Genomic DNA, 21,966 nt, shown 5'->3' with positions numbered 1-21,966 from the left:
ACAAGACCAGTTTCCAATTCAGGGTAATGAACAATTTATTTGATTTTTACAAGGTACACACTTGTCTTACATTCCCATCGTCTACCATAAACTTTGCCATAAAAGTGTAGACAGAATTATGAAGAAGAAGTTCTATTAACAACTGTAGAATGGAACAAAGAAATGGTAAGAAAATCTAGAAAAGTCACAATTTTCCTGTAATTTGTAACAAAAGGAAAGGGTTTGTTATGTTACAGGGAGTTTGGTGCGATCTGTGGATTCAGACAAAGCAGTATTTTAGTGCAGTGCTGTCATATTCTGCTTTATAATGCTATTAAATCAGTAAGTGCAGGCTCCTTCACAGGCCTGCCGATACATACATGCTGTTAGCAAGCCTATCTCAGACCACCCTTTCCATTCTGAAATTTACACCTGACAGCAGTGCAGTTAGCAACCAAGTCGTATTGCCGGAAGGTAAAGGGAATTGGGAGGAGGAGAAGGTGGGAAGGGAATGGGATATTTGAAGTGCAAATAAGTTGTGTTATTTAATTTAGTGTTTCATAGTATTTAATACTAATGACTCAAACTGATCCAAACTGCATAGTTGAAGGTTGAATAATTTCTCTAGGCCTTTTTATCTGTGGCTTTGGGAGATAGGACTTGGAATAAAAGATTACAGCAGCAGGAGCAGAAGATAAAGAGGCAGGATGGCATTAACACTCAGATTCACAGTGGAAACATGCCTTAACTAGATCCACAGACCAACAGTTAGCACATTTTACAAAGAGAAAAATTTAAGCTGTCCTGAATACATTTTTCTGCAGCCCTGTAAGTTTACAAGGAAATAAAATTGGCCAAACCTTATTGTGGTTGGACTCTGGCAATACAACACCAATCACTGGACGAATTGAGTCTGTTTTGGCTAATGCCAAAATACTTTTTTCATATAGATAGGATAGCTTTTATTGGTCTAAAGACAACTTAAACTCTTCCTCTCCAACTGTCTCCGCTCAAATCATTAATCAATAAAACCTCTCACAGATTAGCTGCATTCCATTGAATAAAGTAAGCTAGAGAGAGCACCAGTGATTACATGTTTTAACACCTCAATTTTACCAGTATATGAAAATAACAAACCACTACATAGAAAATGTATCAAAATAGTTTATTTTTCTGCTAGTAGGCTATTGCTTTCAGCTTGTAGTAATAGAACTTCAGTTTGTTGTGTTAGCTGGTACAGAAGTGTTTGAAATATCTGCAGGTCAGATCTGGCTATGGTTCAATTCTCGCATTGTAAAAACAAAAACAATGACTCAACACTTTTAAATAATCCATTTGACTTTTGACCTGCCAATGAGATAGGGATGAAGTCCAATGGACCTCTGTGCCTTGGCTTATCAGTTAAAAAGTAATGCAGTTAATTTCTATTTACAAGGACTCAGGCTCTATTTACAAAATTATTCTTTGTTTTTGTTGATATTTAGTTCTACCTTAGGAAGACGGAATCCTGCTTTGGATCCACTTTCATTACTGGATGAGGAGGACAGGCGGGTCTTCTTAGAAACTAGAGAGATACCACTGCCCTCTGCTGCTGCCTCACCTTCACCAAGGGTGACCTCATAGGAGCCCTTTGACTTTGCCCCAAAGCCTCCAAACGTCCCAAATTTCAGCTTTGATTTCTTTCCTTTTGCACCTGCAGTTCCTTCTCCAAAATCTAATCTGCCCTTGGGGGATGATGGTGAAAGGTCATGCTCATCACTCAGAGATGACGACCTATGACGTTCTGATTTTTTGCCTTTAAATAATGAGAAATCTAGTGTGCCAGACTTGCTTTTTGGGGAAGTGCTTAGTTCCAAACTAGAAACTTTACCAGATCCAGCAATTTCTGCTCCTTCCATCTCAACTTCACTGAATCCCAGGCTACCCTTTGAACCCTTAATATCAATCTTTGGCCCCGATACACTAAATTCACCCTCAGCTCCTTCAATACTACCTTTCCCTTTAGACTTAGAAAAATTAAATTTGGGCATTTTAATTTTCCCCTTTTTTACCTTAACCCCTGAACCATCCACATCATCTTCTCGCATGCTAATATTTGCCTGTGGTCCTTTAATTTCGACACTTGGACCTTGTGCACCTGAAGAACTGACACCTGTTGCCATTTGATGTGATTCTACATTTGGCCCTTTTATTTGAAATTGAGAACGTTTAAATTTAGGTATTGTCATTTTATCCAGTGGAACATCAAGATCAGCTATTGCTGCTTTAATATCTGCACTTATGTCCGTAGCTTTGACTTCAAGCTCTGGACTTTTCAGGTCAATTTTGGAACTGGAAGCATTAACATCACCTTTGATTGTAGGGCCTTTTGCATCAAATTTCACATCAGCTGATGGCAGTTTTACTTCAGGGCTCTTTACTTTAGCACTTAAGTTCACATCTGGTACAGCAACATTTATATCTCCCTTCATATCTTGCTCAAACTTTGGTCCAGAAAATTCTACGTTAGCTTTTGGCACATTAATATCAACACTGGAACCTTTTCCTTTTAAACTAGCAATGTTAATATTTGATGTATCCATTTTCACATTTGGCCCCTTAATGTCCAATTCAGGGCATTTTATGTCAGTGTCCAAACTTCCTTCTAATTTAGGGCCCTTCACATTAACACCAAAATCAGAGGCAGAGATCCCTTTTACCTTCTGCTCTGCAAGGTTTATATCAGCTTTTGGAAGATTGATCTGAGGCATGTTTAGCTTTCCTTCTCCCCCTTTAATGTCAATATCAGCACCACAAACATCAATATTAGGACCTTTTACATTCACATCTGGTCCTCTAAAGTTTCCTTTGATATTTGGGCTGGAAATATTGACATCTCCTTTTATCTGTGGAAGCTTTGCATCTAAGTCCAGTTTAGGTGCTGAGATATCAACTGATGGTACTGCAATTTTGGGCCCTTTGAATTTACCATCAGCATTTATGTTCACATCAGATGTTTCAAAATTGACATCTACACCTGGTGTCTTGAGATCACCTATCTTCAGTGCATTTGTGTCAAGATTCACATCAGGACCTTGCAATTTAGTACCAGAAATGTTAATTGCAGGCATGCTCAGCTTTCCTTCTGTACTCTCAAAATGACCATCTGGTGACTTAAGACTTGATCCTTTCAAACGTAGATCTGGATCAGAGATGTTGGGTTGAAGCTCAACACTGGGTGCATCAATGTTAACCTCAGGTCCTTTAATTCCAGTGTCTAATTTTGGTATGGTAACATTCATGTCAACACCTGAACCTTTGAATTTGGGGCCTGAAATATTAAGCTTTGGTTTTTTAATTTTCATTTTTAATTTACTTTCTGGTTTTTCAATATCAACATTTGGAGCTTCAACATCAAAATCTATTTCAGGTCTCTTTATGTCAATCGTCGGTCCTTTTACATCTCCTGATACTTCACCTTTCAGATTTGCGTCCTTTAAATTAATATCCAAATTTGGCTCAGACATTTTGGGTGATTTGATGTTTAGTGAAGGCAATTTTAATTTTGTGCCCTTAGCTTTGAAACCATGTCCTTCCAAGGCAACATCCGCATTGACATCAACTCCTGGTGCTCTGACGTCAACATGAGGACCTTTAATGTCCAAAGATGAAACATCAATATTAGGTGCTTGTAAGTCTCCTTCAATCTTTGAACTAGGTAGTTCACCTTTAGCTTTTGATGACGCCAGATCAAATTCAACATCTGGAAATGTCAATTTGCCCATTTTTCCAAATCGTTGTTTCTTTACTTTTGGATGCTTGATGTTCAGTTGTCCATCGGATGATCCAAGTGTTACACTTAGATTTGGCGACTTAATACCTGCTTCTGGCTTGGATAAATCAAGTTCACTCGTTGGAGTGGTTACCTTTACATCTCCTGCAGGTTTCTTTGATTTGATATTGAATTTGGGCATCTTAAACTTGCCTTTTTTCCCTTTGGTACTTATGTTCAGGTCTGGCGAATCAACATTCAAATCTATGTCAGAACCAGAAATGTCCAGAGATGGAGCATTTATGTCACCTTGTGGTCCTTTAATTCCAAATCCAAACTTTGGCTTCTTCATTTTTGGCAGTTTCAGATGTGCACCTTGACCATCTGTATCCATCTCAGGTGCACCAACATCAACACCTAAACTTGGAGACTTAATATCAGCTGTACCTTCCAGTTTGGGGCCTTTCAAGTCAAAATGCATGTCTGGGGAGGTTATACTGGGAGCTGAAATACCCATGGAGGGCAGTGAAACCTTGCCCTCATTTCCTTTCACATCAGGAACCTCAATTTTCATCTCAGGTGCCTTAATATTTACTTTGGGACCTTGGATATCAAAACCTGAAGCTTTAATATCACCCTCCATGTTAATGTCAGCAGCAGCACCATGACCACCTGACAGTTCAGGACCCTCAAACCCAAAATCAAAATTAGGAGCTTTAATTTTGGGTAAAGAGACATTAATGCCTGGCATTTGAAATCCAGGACCTTTGATTTTACCATCAACATCCATATCTATATCAGGAACTTCAACCCCACCTTTTATCTTTGGTCCAGTAACATCTGTCTCAGGAACATTGGCTTTAATGTCCACTTCAGGTCCTTTCAGTTTGGGTCCACTCATCTTAAATGTGGGCATATTAATTTTTGGCATTTGGAACTGTCCGTGTGCACCGTCCAAGTCAATGTCTGGAGTCTCTACATCAATCTTTGGACCTTTAATTTCTCCCTCGATACTTGGTGAAGAGATGTCACTCATCTGATCACCCTTTAATTTTGAGCCTTTGAAATTCAAATCAATGTTGGGAGCTGTTATATGTGGCAAATGTATTGAAGGCATTGAAAATTTTGCCCCAGTTTCTTTAACATTAGGCCCGTCGATATCTAATTTGGTGCCTTTGATGTCACCCTCCATATTAATAGCAGGGACTTCCAAATCCCCGGAGACTTTTGGGCCTTTAAGTTCCAAGTCTAAATGAGGCTTTGGGACCTTTGGAGCAGAGATGCTGATTCCAGGTTTTTTAATCTTCGGGCCTTTGATGTCACCAGCCAAATTAACATCAGGGACATCCACATCGCCTGAAAGTTTTGGACCTTTCAATTCTAGGTCAAAATCTGGCTTTGGGACCTTCGGACCAGAAATTCTGAAACCTGGTAATTTGAATTTAGGGCCTTTGGTTTGACCAGAACCACCCTCAATGCCCAGATCTACATCTGGCATTTTTAAATCACCTTCCATTGTTGGTCCTGTGAGATCCACATCTGCCTCAGGAAGACGAGCATCAATATTCACATCAGGCCCTTCTCCTTTCCCTCCACTAAACCCGAATTTTGGCAATCTGATTTTGGGCATGTGGAATTTCGCACTTGGAGCTTTAATATCAGCCTCAGGAACATCTATATCCACCTTAGGTCCCTTGATGTCACCCTTTATATCGGTAGAGGGGAGGTCAATATCATGTTCACCTTTCACCTCTGGGCCTTTGAGACTCAAATCAAAGTCAGGAACCTTGACCTTGGGCAATGACACTGAAGGCATTGAAATATTGAAACCACTTCCTTTGGCCTCGGGTCCCTCAATATCAACTTTAGGACCTTTAATGTTGACATCTGGCCCTTTGAGATCACCCTCGAGATTAAAATCTGGGACATCGACATCTGCTCCAGCCTTTGGTCCCTTGAATTTCAAATTCCAATCTGGCTTTTCAAACTTGGGTCCTGATATATTGAAATCTGGCATTTTAAATTTTGGACCTTTGATTTTACCAGAGCCTCCACCAACATCTAGATCTACGTCAGGTACATCAATATCACCTTCTATCTTTGGACCAGTTAGGCTGACATCTGCAGCTGGAAGATTTCCATCAATATTGACATCGGGGCCCTCTACTTTACCACGACCGAATCCAAACTTGGGCATTTTGAATTTGGGCATGTGGAATGATCCACTGGGACTCTTAATATCAGCCTCAGGAACATCTATATCCACCTTTGGTCCCTTGATGTCACCCTTTATATCGGTAGAGGGGAGGTCAATATCATGTTCACCTTTCACCTCTGGGCCTTTGAGACTCAAATCAAAGTCAGGAACTTTGACCTTGGGCAATGACACTGAAGGCATTGAAATATTGAAACCACTTCCTTTGGCCTCGGGTCCCTCAATATCAACTTTAGGACCTTTAATGTTGACATCTGGCCCTTTGAGATCACCCTCGAGATTAACATCTGGGACATCGACATCTGCTCCAGCCTTTGGTCCCTTGAATTTCAAATTCCAATCTGGCTTTTCAAACTTGGGTCCTGATATATTGAAATCTGGCATTTTAAATTTTGGACCTTTGATTTTACCAGAGCCTCCACCAACATCTAGATCTACGTCAGGTACATCAATATCACCTTCTATCTTTGGACCACTCAGGCTGACATCTGCAGTTGGAAGATTTCCATCAATATTGACATCGGGGCCCTCTACTTTACCACTACCGAATCCAAACTTGGGCATTTTGAATTTGGGCATGTGGAATGATCCACTGGGACTCTTAATATCAGCCTCAGGAACATCTATATCCACCTTTGGTCCCTTGATGTCACCCTTTATATCGGTAGAGGGGAGGTCAATATCATGTTCACCTTTCACCTCTGGGCCTTTGAGACTCAAATCAAAGTCAGGAACTTTGACCTTGGGCAATGACACTGAAGGCATTGAAATATTGAAACCACTTCCTTTGGCCTCGGGTCCCTCAATATCAACTTTAGGACCTTTAATGTTGACATCTGGCCCTTTGAGATCACCCTCGAGATTAACATCTGGGACATCGACATCTGCTCCAGCCTTTGGTCCCTTGAATTTCAAATTCCAATCTGGCTTTTCAAACTTGGGTCCTGATATATTGAAATCTGGCATTTTAAATTTTGGACCTTTGATTTTACCAGAGCCTCCACCAACATCTAGATCTACGTCAGGTACATCAATATCACCTTCTATCTTTGGACCACTCAGGCTGACATCTGCAGTTGGAAGATTTCCATCAATATTGACATCGGGGCCCTCTACTTTACCACTACCGAATCCAAACTTGGGCATTTTGAATTTGGGCATTTGGAATGATCCACTGGGACCCTTAATATCAGCCTCAGGAACATCTATATCCACCTTTGGTCCCTTGATGTCACCCTTTATATCGGTAGAGGGGAGGTCAATATCATGTTCACCTTTCACCTCTGGGCCTTTGAGACTCAAATCAAAGTCAGGAACCTTGACCTTGGGCAATGACACTGAAGGCATTGAAATATTGAAACCACTTCCTTTGGCCTCGGGTCCCTCAATATCAACTTTAGGACCTTTAATGTTGACATCTGGCCCTTTGAGATCACCCTCGAGATTAACATCTGGGACATCGACATCTGCTCCAGCCTTTGGTCCCTTGAATTTCAAATTCCAATCTGGCTTTTCAAACTTGGGTCCTGATATATTGAAATCTGGCATTTTAAATTTTGGGCCTTTGATTTTACCAGAGCCTCCACCAACATCTAGATCTATGTCAGGTACATCAATATCACCTTCTATCTTTGGACCACTTAGGCTGACATCTGCAGTTGGAAGATTTCCATCAATATTGACATCGGGGCCCTCTACTTTACCACTACCGAATCCAAACTTGGGCATTTTGAATTTGGGCATGTGGAATGATCCACTGGGCCCCTTAATATCAGCCTCAGGAACATCTATATCCACCTTAGGTCCCTTGATGTCACCCTTTATATCGGTAGAGGGGAGGTCAATATCATGTTCACCTTTCACCTCTGGGCCTTTGAGACTCAAATCAAAGTCAGGAACCTTGACCTTGGGCAATGACACTGAAGGCATTGAAATATTGAAACCACTTCCTTTGGCCTCGGGTCCCTCAATATCAACTTTAGGACCTTTAATGTTGACATCTGGCCCTTTGAGATCACCCTCGAGATTAACATCTGGGACATCGACATCTGCTCCAGCCTTTGGTCCCTTGAATTTCAAATTCCAATCTGGCTTTTCAAACTTGGGTCCTGATATATTGAAATCTGGCATTTTAAATTTTGGGCCTTTGATTTTACCAGAGCCTCCACCAACATCTAGATCTACGTCAGGTACATCAATATCACCTTCTATCTTTGGACCACTTAGGCTGACATCTGCAGTTGGAAGATTTCCATCAATATTGACATCGGGGCCCTCTACTTTACCACTACCGAATCCAAACTTGGGCATTTTGAATTTGGGCATGTGGAATGATCCACTGGGCCCCTTAATATCAGCCTCAGGAACATCTATATCCACCTTAGGTCCCTTGATGTCACCCTTTATATCAGTAGAGGGGAGGTCAATATCATGTTCACCTTTCACCTCTGGGCCTTTGAGACTCAAATCAAAGTCAGGAACCTTGACCTTGGGCAATGACACTGAAGGCATTGAAATATTGAAACCACTTCCTTTGGCCTCGGGTCCCTCAATATCAACTTTAGGACCTTTAATGTTGACATCTGGCCCTTTGAGATCACCCTCGAGATTAACATCTGGGACACTGACATCTGCTCCAGCCTTTGGTCCCTTGAATTTCAAATTCCAATCTGGCTTTTCAAACTTGGGTCCTGATATATTGAAATCTGGCATTTTAAATTTTGGGCCTTTGATTTTACCAGAGCCTCCACCAACATCTAGATCTACGTCAGGTACATCAATATCACCTTCTATCTTTGGACCACTTAGGCTGACATCTGCAGTTGGAAGATTTCCATCAATATTGACATCAGGGCCCTCTACTTTACCACTACCGAATCCAAACTTGGGCATTTTGAATTTGGGCATTTGGAATGATCCACTGGGCCCCTTAATGTCAGCCTCAGGAACATCTATATCCACCTTAGGTCCTTTGATGTCACCCTTTATATCGGTAGAGGGGAGGTCAATATCATGTTCACCTTTCACCTCTGGACCTTTAAGACTCAAATCAAAGTCAGGAACCTTGATCTTGGGCAATGACATGGAAGGCATTGAAATATTGAAACCACTTCCTTTGGCCTCGGGTCCCTCAATATCAACTTTAGGACCTTTAATGTTGACATCTGGCCCTTTGAGATCACCCTCAAGATTAACATCTGGGACATCGACATCTGCTCCGGCCTTTGGTCCCTTGAATTTCAAATTCCAATCTGGCTTTTCAAACTTGGGTCCTGATATATTGAAATCTGGCATTTTAAATTTTGGACCTTTGATTTTACCAGAGCCACCACCAACATCTAGATCTACGTCAGGTACATCAATATCACCTTCTATCTTTGGACCACTCAGGCTGACATCTGCAGTTGGAAGATTTCCATCAATATTGACATCGGGGCCCTCTACTTTACCACTACCGAATCCAAACTTGGGCATTTTGAATTTGGGCATTTGGAATGATCCACTGGGACCCTTAATGTCTGCCTCAGGAACATCTATATCCACCTTAGGTCCTTTGATGTCACCCTTTATATCGGTAGAGGGGAGGTCAATATCATGTTCACCTTTCACCTCTGGACCTTTAAGACTCAAATCAAAGTCAGGAACCTTGATCTTGGGAAATGACATGGAAGGCATTGAAATATTGAAACCACTTCCTTTGGCCTCGGGTCCCTCAATATCAACTTTAGGACCTTTAATGTTGACATCTGGCCCTTTGAGATCACCCTCAAGATTAACATCTGGGACATCGACATCTGCTCCGGCCTTTGGTCCCTTGAATTTCAAATTCCAATCTGGCTTTTCAAACTTGGGTCCTGATATATTGAAATCTGGCATTTTAAATTTTGGGCCTTTGATTTTACCAGAGCCTCCACCAACATCTAGATCTACATCAGGTACATCAATATCACCTTCGATCTTTGGACCACTTAGGCTGACATCTGCAGTTGGAAGATTTCCATCAATATTGACATCGGGGCCCTCTACTTTACCACTACCGAATCCAAACTTGGGCATTTTGAATTTGGGCATGTGGAATGATCCACTGGGCCCCTTAATGTCTGCCTCAGGAACATCTATATCCACCTTAGGTCCTTTGATGTCTCCCTTTATATCGGTAGAGGGGAGGTCAATATCATGTTCACCTTTCACCTCTGGACCTTTAAGACTCAAATCAAAGTCAGGAACCTTGATCTTGGGCAATGACATGGAAGGCATTGAAATATTGAAACCACTTCCTTTGGCCTCGGGTCCCTCAATATCAACTTTAGGACCTTTAATGTTGACATCTGGCCCTTTGAGATCACCCTCGAGATTAACATCTGGGACATCGACATCTGCTCCAGCCTTTGGTCCCTTGAATTTCAAATTCCAATCTGGCTTTTCAAACTTGGGTCCTGATATATTGAAATCTGGCATTTTAAATTTTGGGCCTTTGATTTTACCAGAGCCTCCACCAACATCTAGATCTACGTCAGGTACATCAACATCACCTTCTATCTTTGGACCACTTAGGCTGACATCTGCAGTTGGAAGATTTCCATCAATATTGACATCAGGGCCCTCTACTTTACCACTACCGAATCCAAACTTGGGCATTTTGAATTTGGGCATTTGGAATGATCCACTGGGACCCTTAATGTCTGCCTCAGGAACATCTATATCCACCTTAGGTCCTTTGATGTCACCCTTTATATCGGTAGAGGGGAGGTCAATATCATGTTCACCTTTCACCTCTGGACCTTTAAGACTCAAATCAAAGTCAGGAACCTTGATCTTGGGCAATGACATGGAAGGCATTGAAATATTGAAACCACTTCCTTTGGCCTCGGGTCCCTCAATATCAACTTTAGGACCTTTAATGTTGACATCTGGCCCTTTGAGATCACCCTCAAGATTAACATCTGGAACATCAACATCTGCTCCGGCCTTTGGTCCCTTGAATTTCAAATTCCAATCTGGCTTTTCAAACTTGGGTCCTGATATATTGAAATCTGGCATTTTAAATTTTGGACCTTTGATTTTACCAGAGCCTCCACCAACATCTAGATCTACGTCAGGTACATCAATATCACCTTCTATCTTTGGACCACTCAGGCTGACATCTGCAGTTGGAAGATTTCCATCAATATTGACATCGGGGCCCTCTACTTTACCACTACCGAATCCAAACTTGGGCATTTTGAATTTGGGCATTTGGAATGATCCACTGGGACCCTTAATGTCTGCCTCAGGAACATCTATATCCACCTTAGGTCCTTTGATGTCACCCTTTATATCGGTAGAGGGGAGGTCAATATCATGTTCACCTTTCACCTCTGGACCTTTAAGACTCAAATCAAAGTCAGGAACCTTGATCTTGGGAAATGACATGGAAGGCATTGAAATATTGAAACCACTTCCTTTGGCCTCGGGTCCCTCAATATCAACTTTAGGACCTTTAATGTTGACATCTGGCCCTTTGAGATCACCCTCAAGATTAACATCTGGGACATCGACATCTGCTCCGGCCTTTGGTCCCTTGAATTTCAAATTCCAATCTGGCTTTTCAAACTTGGGTCCTGATATATTGAAATCTGGCATTTTAAATTTTGGGCCTTTGATTTTACCAGAGCCTCCACCAACATCTAGATCTACATCAGGTACATCAATATCACCTTCGATCTTTGGACCACTTAGGCTGACATCTGCAGTTGGAAGATTTCCATCAATATTGACATCGGGGCCCTCTACTTTACCACTACCGAATCCAAACTTGGGCATTTTGAATTTGGGCATGTGGAATGATCCACTGGGCCCCTTAATGTCTGCCTCAGGAACATCTATATCCACCTTAGGTCCTTTGATGTCTCCCTTTATATCGGTAGAGGGGAGGTCAATATCATGTTCACCTTTCACCTCTGGACCTTTAAGACTCAAATCAAAGTCAGGAACCTTGATCTTGGGCAATGACATGGAAGGCATTGAAATATTGAAACCACTTCCTTTGGCCTCGGGTCCCTCAATATCAACTTTAGGACCTTTAATGTTGACATCTGGCCCTTTGAGATCACCCTCAAGATTAACATCTGGGACATCGACATCTGCTCCAGCCTTTGGTCCCTTGAATTTCAAATTCCAATCTGGCTTTTCAAACTTGGGTCCTGATATATTGAAATCTGGCATTTTAAATTTTGGGCCTTTGATTTTACCAGAGCCTCCACCAACATCTAGATCTACATCAGGTACATCAATATCACCTTCTATCTTTGGACCACTTAGGCTGACATCTGCAGTTGGAAGATTTCCATCAATATTGACATCGGGGCCCTCTACTTTACCACTACCGAATCCAAACTTGGGCATTTTGAATTTGGGCATTTGGAATGATCCACTGGGACCCTTAATGTCTGCCTCAGGAACATCTATATCCACCTTAGGTCCCTTGATGTCACCCTTTATATCAGTAGAGGGGAGGTCAATATCATGTTCACCTTTCACCTCTGGGCCTTTGAGACTCAAATCAAAGTCAGGAACCTTGACCTTGGGCAATGACACTGAAGGCATTGAAATATTGAAACCACTTCCTTTGGCCTCGGGTCCCTCAATATCAACTTTAGGACCTTTAATGTTGACATCTGGCCCTTTGAGATCACCCTCGAGATTAACATCTGGGACATCGACATCTGCTCCAGCCTTTGGTCCCTTGAATTTCAAATTCCAATCTGGCTTTTCAAACTTGGGTCCTGATATATTGAAATCTGGCATTTTAAATTTCGGGCCTTTGATTTTACCAGAGCCTCCACCAACATCTAGATCTACATCAGGTACATCGATATCACCTTCTATCTTTGGACCACTTAGGCTGACATCTGCAGTTGGAAGATTTCCATCGATATTGACATCAGGGCCCTCTACTTTACCACTACCAAATCCAAACTTGGGCATTCTGAATTTGGGCATGTGGAATGATCCACTGGGCCCCTTAATGTCAGCCTCAGGAACATCTAAGTCCCCCTTGGGACCTTTGATGTCACCCTTTATATCAACAGATGGTAGGTCAATATCATGTTTTGCTTTTACCTCTGGGCCTTTTAGACTTAAATCAAAATCAGGAGCCTTAATCTTGGGCAAACCTATGGAAGGCATTGAAATATTGAAACCACTTCCTTTTGCATCAGGTCCCTCCATTTTGGCACCTTTAATTTTCACATTTGGTCCTTTGAGATCACCTTCAAGATTAACATCTGGGACATCAACATCTCCAGTAATCTTTGGACCCTGCAGCTTGACATCAAAATCAGGTGATTTGACTTTCGGTCCTGAAAGACTAATGTCTGGCATTTTAAACTTATGTCCTTTCATTTTACTTCCACCACCAATGTCTACATCTACTTTGGGTACATCAACATCACCTTCTATCTTTGGACCACTTAGGCTGACATCTGCAGCAGGAATGCTGGTCTCAATATTCATACTGGGACCTTCTACTTTTCCTCCACCTATTCCGAACTTAGACATTTTAAACCGTGGCATCCGGAACTTTCCACTGTGACCTTTGACATCAGCTTCAGGAACATCTATATTCACCTTGGGTCCTTTCATTTCACCCTTCATATCAGCAGAGGGGAGGTCAGCTTTCACCTCTGGGCCTTTGAGACTCAAGTCAAAATCAGGAGCCTTGATTTTAGGCAATCCTATGGAAGGTATTGACATCTTGAAACCACTTCCTTTGGCCTCGGGCCCCTCAATATCAACTTTAGGACCTTTAATGTTGACATCTGGCCCTTTGAGATCACCCTCGAGATTAACATCTGGGACATCGACTTCTGCTCCAGCCTTTGGTCCCTTGAATTTCAAATTCCAATCTGGCTTTTCAAACTTGGGTCCTGATATATTGAAATCTGGCATTTTAAGTTTTGGGCCTTTGATTTTAGCAGAGCCTCCACCAACATCTAGATCTACGTCAGGTACATCAATATCACCTTCTATCTTTGGACCAGTTAAACTGACATCTGCAGCTGGAAGATTTCCATCAATATTGACATCGGGGCCCTCTACTTTACCACTACCGAATCCAAACTTGGGCATTTTGAATTTGGGCATGTGGAATGATCCACTGGGCCCCTTAATATCAGCCTCAGGAACATCTATATCCACCTTGGGTCCTTTAATGTCACCCTTTATATTAGCTGAGGGGAGGTCAATATCGTGTTCACCTTTCACCTCTGGACCTTTGAGACTCAAATCAATGTCAGGAACCTTGATCTTGGGCAATGACACTGAAGGCATTGAAATATTGAAACCACTTCCTTTGGCCTCAGGTCCCTCAAGATCAACTTTAGGACCTTTAATGTTAACATCTGGCCCTTTGAGATCACCCTCGAGATTAACATCTGGGACATCGACATCTGCTCCAGCCTTTGGTCCCTTGAATTTCAAATTCCAATCTGGCTTTTCAAACTTGGGTCCTGATATATTGAAATCTGGCATTTTAAGTTTTGGGCCTTTGATTTTACCAGAGCCTCCACCAACATCTAGATCTACGTCAGGTACATCAATATCACCTTCTATCTTTGGACCACTTAGGCTGACATCTGCAGTTGGAAGATTTCCATCAATATTGACATCGGGGCCCTCTACTTTACCACTACCGAATCCAAACTTGGGCATTTTGAATTTGGGCATGTGGAATGATCCACTGGGCCCCTTAATATCAGCCTCAGGAACATCTATATCCACCTTGGGTCCTTTAATGTCACCCTTTATATTAGCTGAGGGGAGGTCAATATCGTGTTCACCTTTCACCTCTGGACCTTTGAGACTCAAATCAATGTCAGGAACCTTGATCTTGGGCAATGACACTGAAGGCATTGAAATATTGAAACCACTTCCTTTGGCCTCAGGTCCCTCAAGATCAACTTTAGGACCTTTAATGTTGACATCTGGCCCTTTGAGATCACCCTCGAGATTAACATCTGGGACATCGACGTCTGCTCCAGCCTTTGGTCCCTTGAATTTCAAATTCCAATCTGGCTTTTCAAACTTGGGTCCTGATATATTGAAATCTGGCATTTTAAGTTTTGGGCCTTTGATTTTACCAGAGCCTCCACCAACATCTAGATCTATGTCAGGTACATCAATATCACCTTCTATCTTTGGACCACTTAGGCTGACATCTGCAGTTGGAAGATTTCCATCAATATTGACATCGGGGCCCTCTACTTTACCACTACCGAATCCAAACTTGGGCATTTTGAATTTGGGCATGTGGAATGATCCACTGGGCCCCTTAATGTCTGCCTCAGGAACATCTATATCCACCTTAGGTCCCTTGATGTCACCCTTTATATCGGTAGAGGGGAGGTCAATATCATGTTCACCTTTCACCTCTGGGCCTTTGAGACTCATATCAAAGTCAGGAACTTTGACCTTGGGCAATGACACTGAAGGCATTGAAATATTGAAACCACTTCCTTTGGCCTCGGGTCCCTCAATATCAACTTTAGGACCTTTAATGTTGACATCTGGCCCTTTAAGATCACCCTCGAGATTAACATCTGGGACATCGACATCTGCTCCGGCCTTTGGTCCCTTGAATTTCAAATTCCAATCTGGCTTTTCAAACTTGGGTCCTGATATATTGAAATCTGGCATTTTAAGTTTTGGGCCTTTGATTTTACCAGAGCCTCCACCAACATCTAGATCTACGTCAGGTACATCAATATCACCTTCTATCTTTGGACCAGTTAAACTGACACCTGCAGCTGGAAGATTTCCATCAATATTGACATCGGGGCCGTCTACTTTACCACTACCGAATCCAAACTTGGGCATTTTGAATTTGGGCATGTGGAATGATCCACTGGGCCCCTTAATGTCAGCCTCAGGAACATCTATGTCCACCTTTGGACCTTTGATGTCACCCTTTATATCGGCTGAGGGGAGGTCAATGTCGTGTTCACCTTTCAACTCTGGGCCTTTGAGACTCAAATCAAAGTCAGGAACCTTGACCTTGGGCAATGACACTGAAGGCATTGAAATATTGAAACCACTTCCTTTGGCCTCGGGTCCCTCAATATCAACTTTAGGACCTTTAATGTTGACATCTGGCCCTTTGAGATCACCCTCTAGATTAACATCTGGGACATCGACATCTGCTCCAGCCTTTGGTCCCTTGAATTTCAAATTCCAATCTGGCTTTTCAAACTTGGGTCCTGATATATTGAAATCTGGCATTTTAAATTTTGGGCCTTTGATTTTACCAGAGCCTCCACCAACATCTAGATCTACGTCAGGTACATCAATATCACCTTCTACCTTTGGACCACTTAGGCTGACATCTGCAGTTGGAAGATTTCCATCGATATTGACATCCGGGCCCTCTACTTTCCCACTACCGAATCCAAACTTGGGCATTTTGAATTTGGGCATGTGGAATGATCCACTGGGCCCCTTAATATCAGCCTCAGGAACATCTATATCCACCTTAGGTCCCTTAATGTCACCCTTTATATCGGTAGAGGGGAGGTCAATATCATGTTCACCTTTCACCTCTGGGCCTTTGAGACTCAAATCAAAGTCAGGAACTTTGACCTTGGGCAATGACACTGAAGGCATTGAAATATTGAAACCACTTCCTTTGGCCTCGGGTCCCTCAATATCAACTTTAGGACCTTTAATGTTGACATCTGGCCCTTTGAGATCACCCTCGAGATTAACATCTGGGACATCGACATCTGCTCCGGCCTTTGGTCCCTTGAATTTCAAATTCCAATCTGGCTTTTCAAACTTGGGTCCTGATATATTGAAATCTGGCATTTTAAGTTTTGGGCCTTTGATTTTACCAGAGCCTCCACCAACATCTAGATCTACGTCAGGTACATCAATATCACCTTCTATCTTTGGACCAGTTAAACTGACATCTGTAGCTGGAAGATTTCCATCAATATTGACATCGGGACCCTCTACTTTACCACTACCGAATCCAAACTTGGGCATTTTGAATTTGGGCATGTGGAATGATCCACTGGGCCCCTTAATATCAGCCTCAGGAACATCTATATCCACCTTGGGTCCTTTAATGTCACCCTTTATATTAGCTGAGGGGAGGTCAATATCGTGTTCACCTTTCACCTCTGGACCTTTGAGACTCAAATCAATGTCAGGAACCTTGACCTTGGGCAATGACATGGAAGGCATTGAAATATTGAAACCACTTCCTTTGGCCTCAGGTCCCTCAAGATCAACTTTAGGACCTTTAATGTTGACATCTGGCCCTTTGAGATCACCCTCGAGATTAACATCTGGGACGTCGACATCTGCTCCAGCCTTTGGTCCCTTGAATTTCAAATTCCAATCTGGCTTTTCAAACTTGGGTCCTGATATATTGAAATCTGGCATTTTAAGTTTTGGGCCTTTGATTTTAGCAGAGCCTCCACCAACATCTAGATCTACGTCAGGTACATCAATATCACCTTCTATCTTTGGACCAGTTAAACTGACATCTGCAGCTGGAAGATTTCCATCAATATTGACATCGGGGCCTTCTACTTTACCACTACCGAATCCAAACTTGGGCATTCTGAATTTGGGCATGTGGAATGATCCACTGGGCCCCTTAATGTCAGCCTCAGGAACATCTATGTCCACCTTTGGACCTTTGATGTCACCCTTTATATCGGCTGAGGGGAGGTCAATGTCGTGTTCACCTTTCACCTCTGGGCCTTTGAGACTCAAATCAAAGTCAGGAACCTTGACCTTGGGCAATGACACTGAAGGCATTGAAATATTGAAACCACTTCCTTTGGCCTCGGGTCCCTCAATATCAACTTTAGGACCTTTAATGTTGACATCTGGCCCTTTGAGGTCACCCTCGAGATTAACATCTGGGACATCGACATCTGCTCCAGCCTTTGGTCCCTTGAATTTCAAATTCCAATCTGGCTTTTCAAACTTGGGTCCTGATATATTGAAATCTGGCATTTTAAATTCTGGGCCTTTGATTTTACCAGAGCCTCCACCAACGTCTACATGTACATCAGGTACATCAATATCACTTTTTATCTTTGGACCAGTTAGACTGACATCTGCAGCTGGAAGATTTCCATCAATATTGACATCGGGGCCCTCTACTTTACCACTACCGAATCCAAACTTGGGCATTCTGAATTTGGGCATGTGGAATGATCCACTGGAACCCGTAATATCAGCCTCAGGAACATCTATATCCACCTTTGGTCCTTTGATGTCACCCTTTATATCGGTAGAGGGAAGGTCAATATCGTATTCACCTTTCACCTCTGGGCCTTTGAGACCCAAATCAAAGTCAGGAACCTTGACCTTGGGCAATGACACTGAAGGCATTGAAATATTGAAACCACTTCCTTTGGCCTCGGGTCCCTCAATATCAACTTTAGGACCTTTAATGTTGACATCTGGCCCTTTGAGATCACCCTCGAGATTAACATCTGGGACATCGACATCTGCTCCAGCCTTTGGTCCCTTGAATTTCAAATTCCAATCTGGCTTTTCAAACTTGGGTCGTGATATATTGAAATCTGGCTTTTTAAGTTTTGGGCCTTTGATTTTAGTAGAGCCTCCACCAACATCTAGATCTACGTCAGGTACATCAATATCACCTTCTATCTTTGGACCAGTTAGGCTGACATCTCCAGCTGGAAGATTTGCATGAATATTGACATCGGGGCCCTCTAGTTTCCCTCCACTCATTCCAAAAGTGGGCTTTTTAAATTTAGGGATGTGAAACGATTCACTGGAACCCTTAATATCAACTCTAGGAACATCTATATCTGCCTTGGGTCCTTTGATGTCACCCCTAACAATTGCAGAGGGAAGGTCAATATCATGGTCAGCTTTTACCTCTGGACCTTTGAGACCAAACTTGCGTCCTGATATATTGAAATCTGGCATTGTAATTTTCGGGGTTTTGATTTTACCAGAGCCTCCACCAACATCAAGATCCACGTCAGGTGTATCCATCTTACCTTCTATGTTTGGTCCAGTTAAACTGACATCTGCAACTGGAAGATTTGCATCAATATTCACATTGGGGCCCTCTACTTTACTGCCATCGCGTCCAAACCTGGGCATTTTGAATTTGGGCATGTGGAGCGATCCACTGGGACCCTTAATATCAGCCTCAGGAACATCTATATCCACCTTGGGTCCTTTAATGTGACCCTGAACATTTGCAGAGGGCAGGTCAATATCATGGTCAGCTTTCACCCCTGGTCCTTTAAGACTCAAATCAATGCCCCGACTGCTTACTTTGTGTAAACCTACAGCAGGTATTGAAAATGTAAGGTCACTACTTTTGGTATGAGCTCCCTCAATATCAACTTTAGGCCCTTCAATATTTACATCTGGGCCTTTTAGATCACCTTCTAGCTTAAGAGTGGTGGCATCAACATCTGCTGTGCTTTTTGGGCCTATGAATTTCAGATTGATATCAGGCTTTTCGATCTTTGGACCTGAGATGCTTAAATCTGGCATCTTTAAATCGGGACCTTTGATTTTAGTTGACCCTCCTCTGACATTTAAATCCACATCAGGTACACAAATGTCACCTTCTATCTTTGGTCCCTTTGAATTAGCATTTGTACTGTGCCATCTAATGTCAGTGTCTGGTATATCTGTTTTTATATCTCGTTTGAGTTCTTTGATCTCTCCCTTTATATTTGCTGAGGGGAGATCAGTACCATGGTCACCCTTCCCTATTGAGCCTTTAAGATTTAAGTCAATGTCTGCAGTTTTTACAGTGGGCAGATTCGTAGAAGGCACTGAAAACTTAAGCCCCCTTTCCTTAATGTCAGGTTGCTTAATACCAACTTTTGGATCACTAGTATTCAGATCTAGACCCTTGACGTCACCCTGTAGTTTGATGTCAGGTAATTCAACATTTGGACCTTTCTGCTCCAAGCAAATATCTGGCTTTGGTACCTTTGGCCCATAGATAGTGAATCCCGTCTTGTTAAGTGTAGGGCTTTTGATGCCACTCTCCCGTTTAATGTCAGGCACATCAACATTCACTGTTGCTTTTGCACCTTTGCCTTCCAGGTTAAAATCGGGCTCACAAATTTTGTGTCTGATTCCTGGCAAGTTAAAATTCGAACTCTTGATTTCACTATCACCCCCTCCAACATTCATATCTACTGCGGGTATTTCAACATCGCTTTCTATCCTTGGTCCAGATATTTTAATGTCTGCCTCTGGAACATTCATACCGATATTCAGATCCGGTGCTTCTGTTTTTGTCCATGTATTTGTATTTATATCTGATCCTGAAACACTGAAGCCTGGTGTCTTCATTTTGATATTTAGTTTCCCATCTTGTGTGTTCAAACTTGAACCATCAAGTTGCATTTTTAACTTTTGACCATCAGTTCTTGGACCTTTTAAATTGTCACAACTTCCAGATACATTAAGATCAGCATCAGTCTTTGGAGAAGCAATTACTGTTTTTGCTCCAATTGTATTAATATCAATAACTGAATCTTTCACATTTGTCATCCCGGCTTTGCAATCAAGATCAGGTATTTGCACTGTTGTTCCATATCGTCCTGCTATATTGGCTTGTGGCATATGGAAAGTAGCTTGACCATATTCCATATCTGGTCCAGTTACCTCTACAACTTTTGTTTTCACAATGTGCATTGTACGAGTGGTCCGTTGACAGTCTCCTGTTTGAAATTTCAGAACTTCAGTGTCTGGGAGATTAACGTCTACGTCCATCTCTGATGTTTCCAGTTTTGGTCCTGATCTCTCAGTGGTGACTTGCTCATATCTTGGCACTTTTATTTTAAATTCTGGATTCTGGATGTCTGTGTCTGTCATGACTGTAGGGCCAGAAGTATGAATAGTACGTGTAATAACCTTTCTGGTGATATGTACATTGGAAGTTCTGTCGGCTTGATCTGGTGCCTCTGAGCCATCTTCTGACTTCAGGCGAGGCTTGATTTTTGTTCTGAAAATCCTCTGATAGTCTTCATCATCTCCACTCTAGAGGGAATATAAAATCTTGTGTCATATCGAACTTCATTTTTTTTTATTAAAGTGGATTTGTCAGATTTCTATCCAGGACAGTTTTGTCCTAGTTTCAGGCTTGTGCAGACCTTGCCAGTCTCAGCTAGTGCGGCAGCATGAGACCTGGGGAGGAAATAAAATATCAACCAGAATACCCACTCTAATACCAGTGGTTCTTTTGGAAAGAGGTTGCGTGTGGACATTCAGTGAGGATAGGATCAAGCTTAGCTGTAATATATTCCTCTGTCCACAACTGAAATATTTTTGATTATACATGATGCACCTCTTCCAGTCAGTCCCTTCCCACCAGTAATAACTGCAGATGCAATGTGAACATTTTGGGGCTATCAGGAAACACGTTAGTGACTGTGCTTATTTGGGTGCCACTATGTTTTTTTTTTACTGGCAAAACTTCAAAAAGTGTGCATGTGCAGAACTTTCCATAAGCGCAATGTGAACCTTTTGGGTGTTAGGACATACAGCCCATGATTCCTCCCACAGTCCAAAGATGTGCAGGTCAGGTGAATTGGCTATGCTAAATTGCCCGTAGTGTTAGGTAAGGGGTAAATGTAAGGGTATGGGTGTGTTTCGCTTCGGCGGGTCGGTGTGGACTTGTTGGGCTGAAGGGCCTGTTTCCACACTGTAAGTAATCAAATCTAAGTAATCTAATAAATGAGTGATGTTTGAACAACCACGAGCTGCGGGTAGAGTTAGCTCCTTCAGAAGTGATGGAGAAGATTTAGAGAAATATGTGGTCAAGGATTAAAAGAAAAATATATTAAAGAGCTTATTAGTTGCCTCTGATTCTGAAGTGGCTTCACAATTGGGAGGGTCTAATTACAATGCAAAAAAATTATATTAGCAGTTTCTATTAAAGTGACTATTGGAACTTATAATAAATGAATTTGATGAGTTATACATGGATTTTTAGTGTGCTACGTGAAAGATGCAAGTAGTC

General features: G+C 42.1%; 1 protein-coding gene across 1 annotated transcript in view; it reads right to left on the bottom strand.

Annotated features, from left to right (window-relative positions):
- Positions 1–10: 10 nt before the first annotated feature.
- ahnak (AHNAK nucleoprotein) overlaps positions 11–21,966 on the bottom strand; it is a 61,754-nt gene continuing 39,798 nt past the window's right edge. The window contains exon 5 of the mRNA XM_060855858.1: positions 11–20,984. Coding sequence (XP_060711841.1) covers positions 1,437–20,984 — 19,548 coding nt within the window. The 3' untranslated portion in view covers positions 11–1,436. The remainder of the gene's footprint in view (positions 20,985–21,966) is intronic.

Source organism: Hemiscyllium ocellatum, chromosome 46 (assembly GCF_020745735.1).
Source record: "Hemiscyllium ocellatum isolate sHemOce1 chromosome 46, sHemOce1.pat.X.cur, whole genome shotgun sequence".
Classification (NCBI taxonomy): domain Eukaryota; kingdom Metazoa; phylum Chordata; class Chondrichthyes; order Orectolobiformes; family Hemiscylliidae; genus Hemiscyllium; species Hemiscyllium ocellatum.
This window is presented reverse-complemented; position numbering and strand designations above follow the sequence as displayed.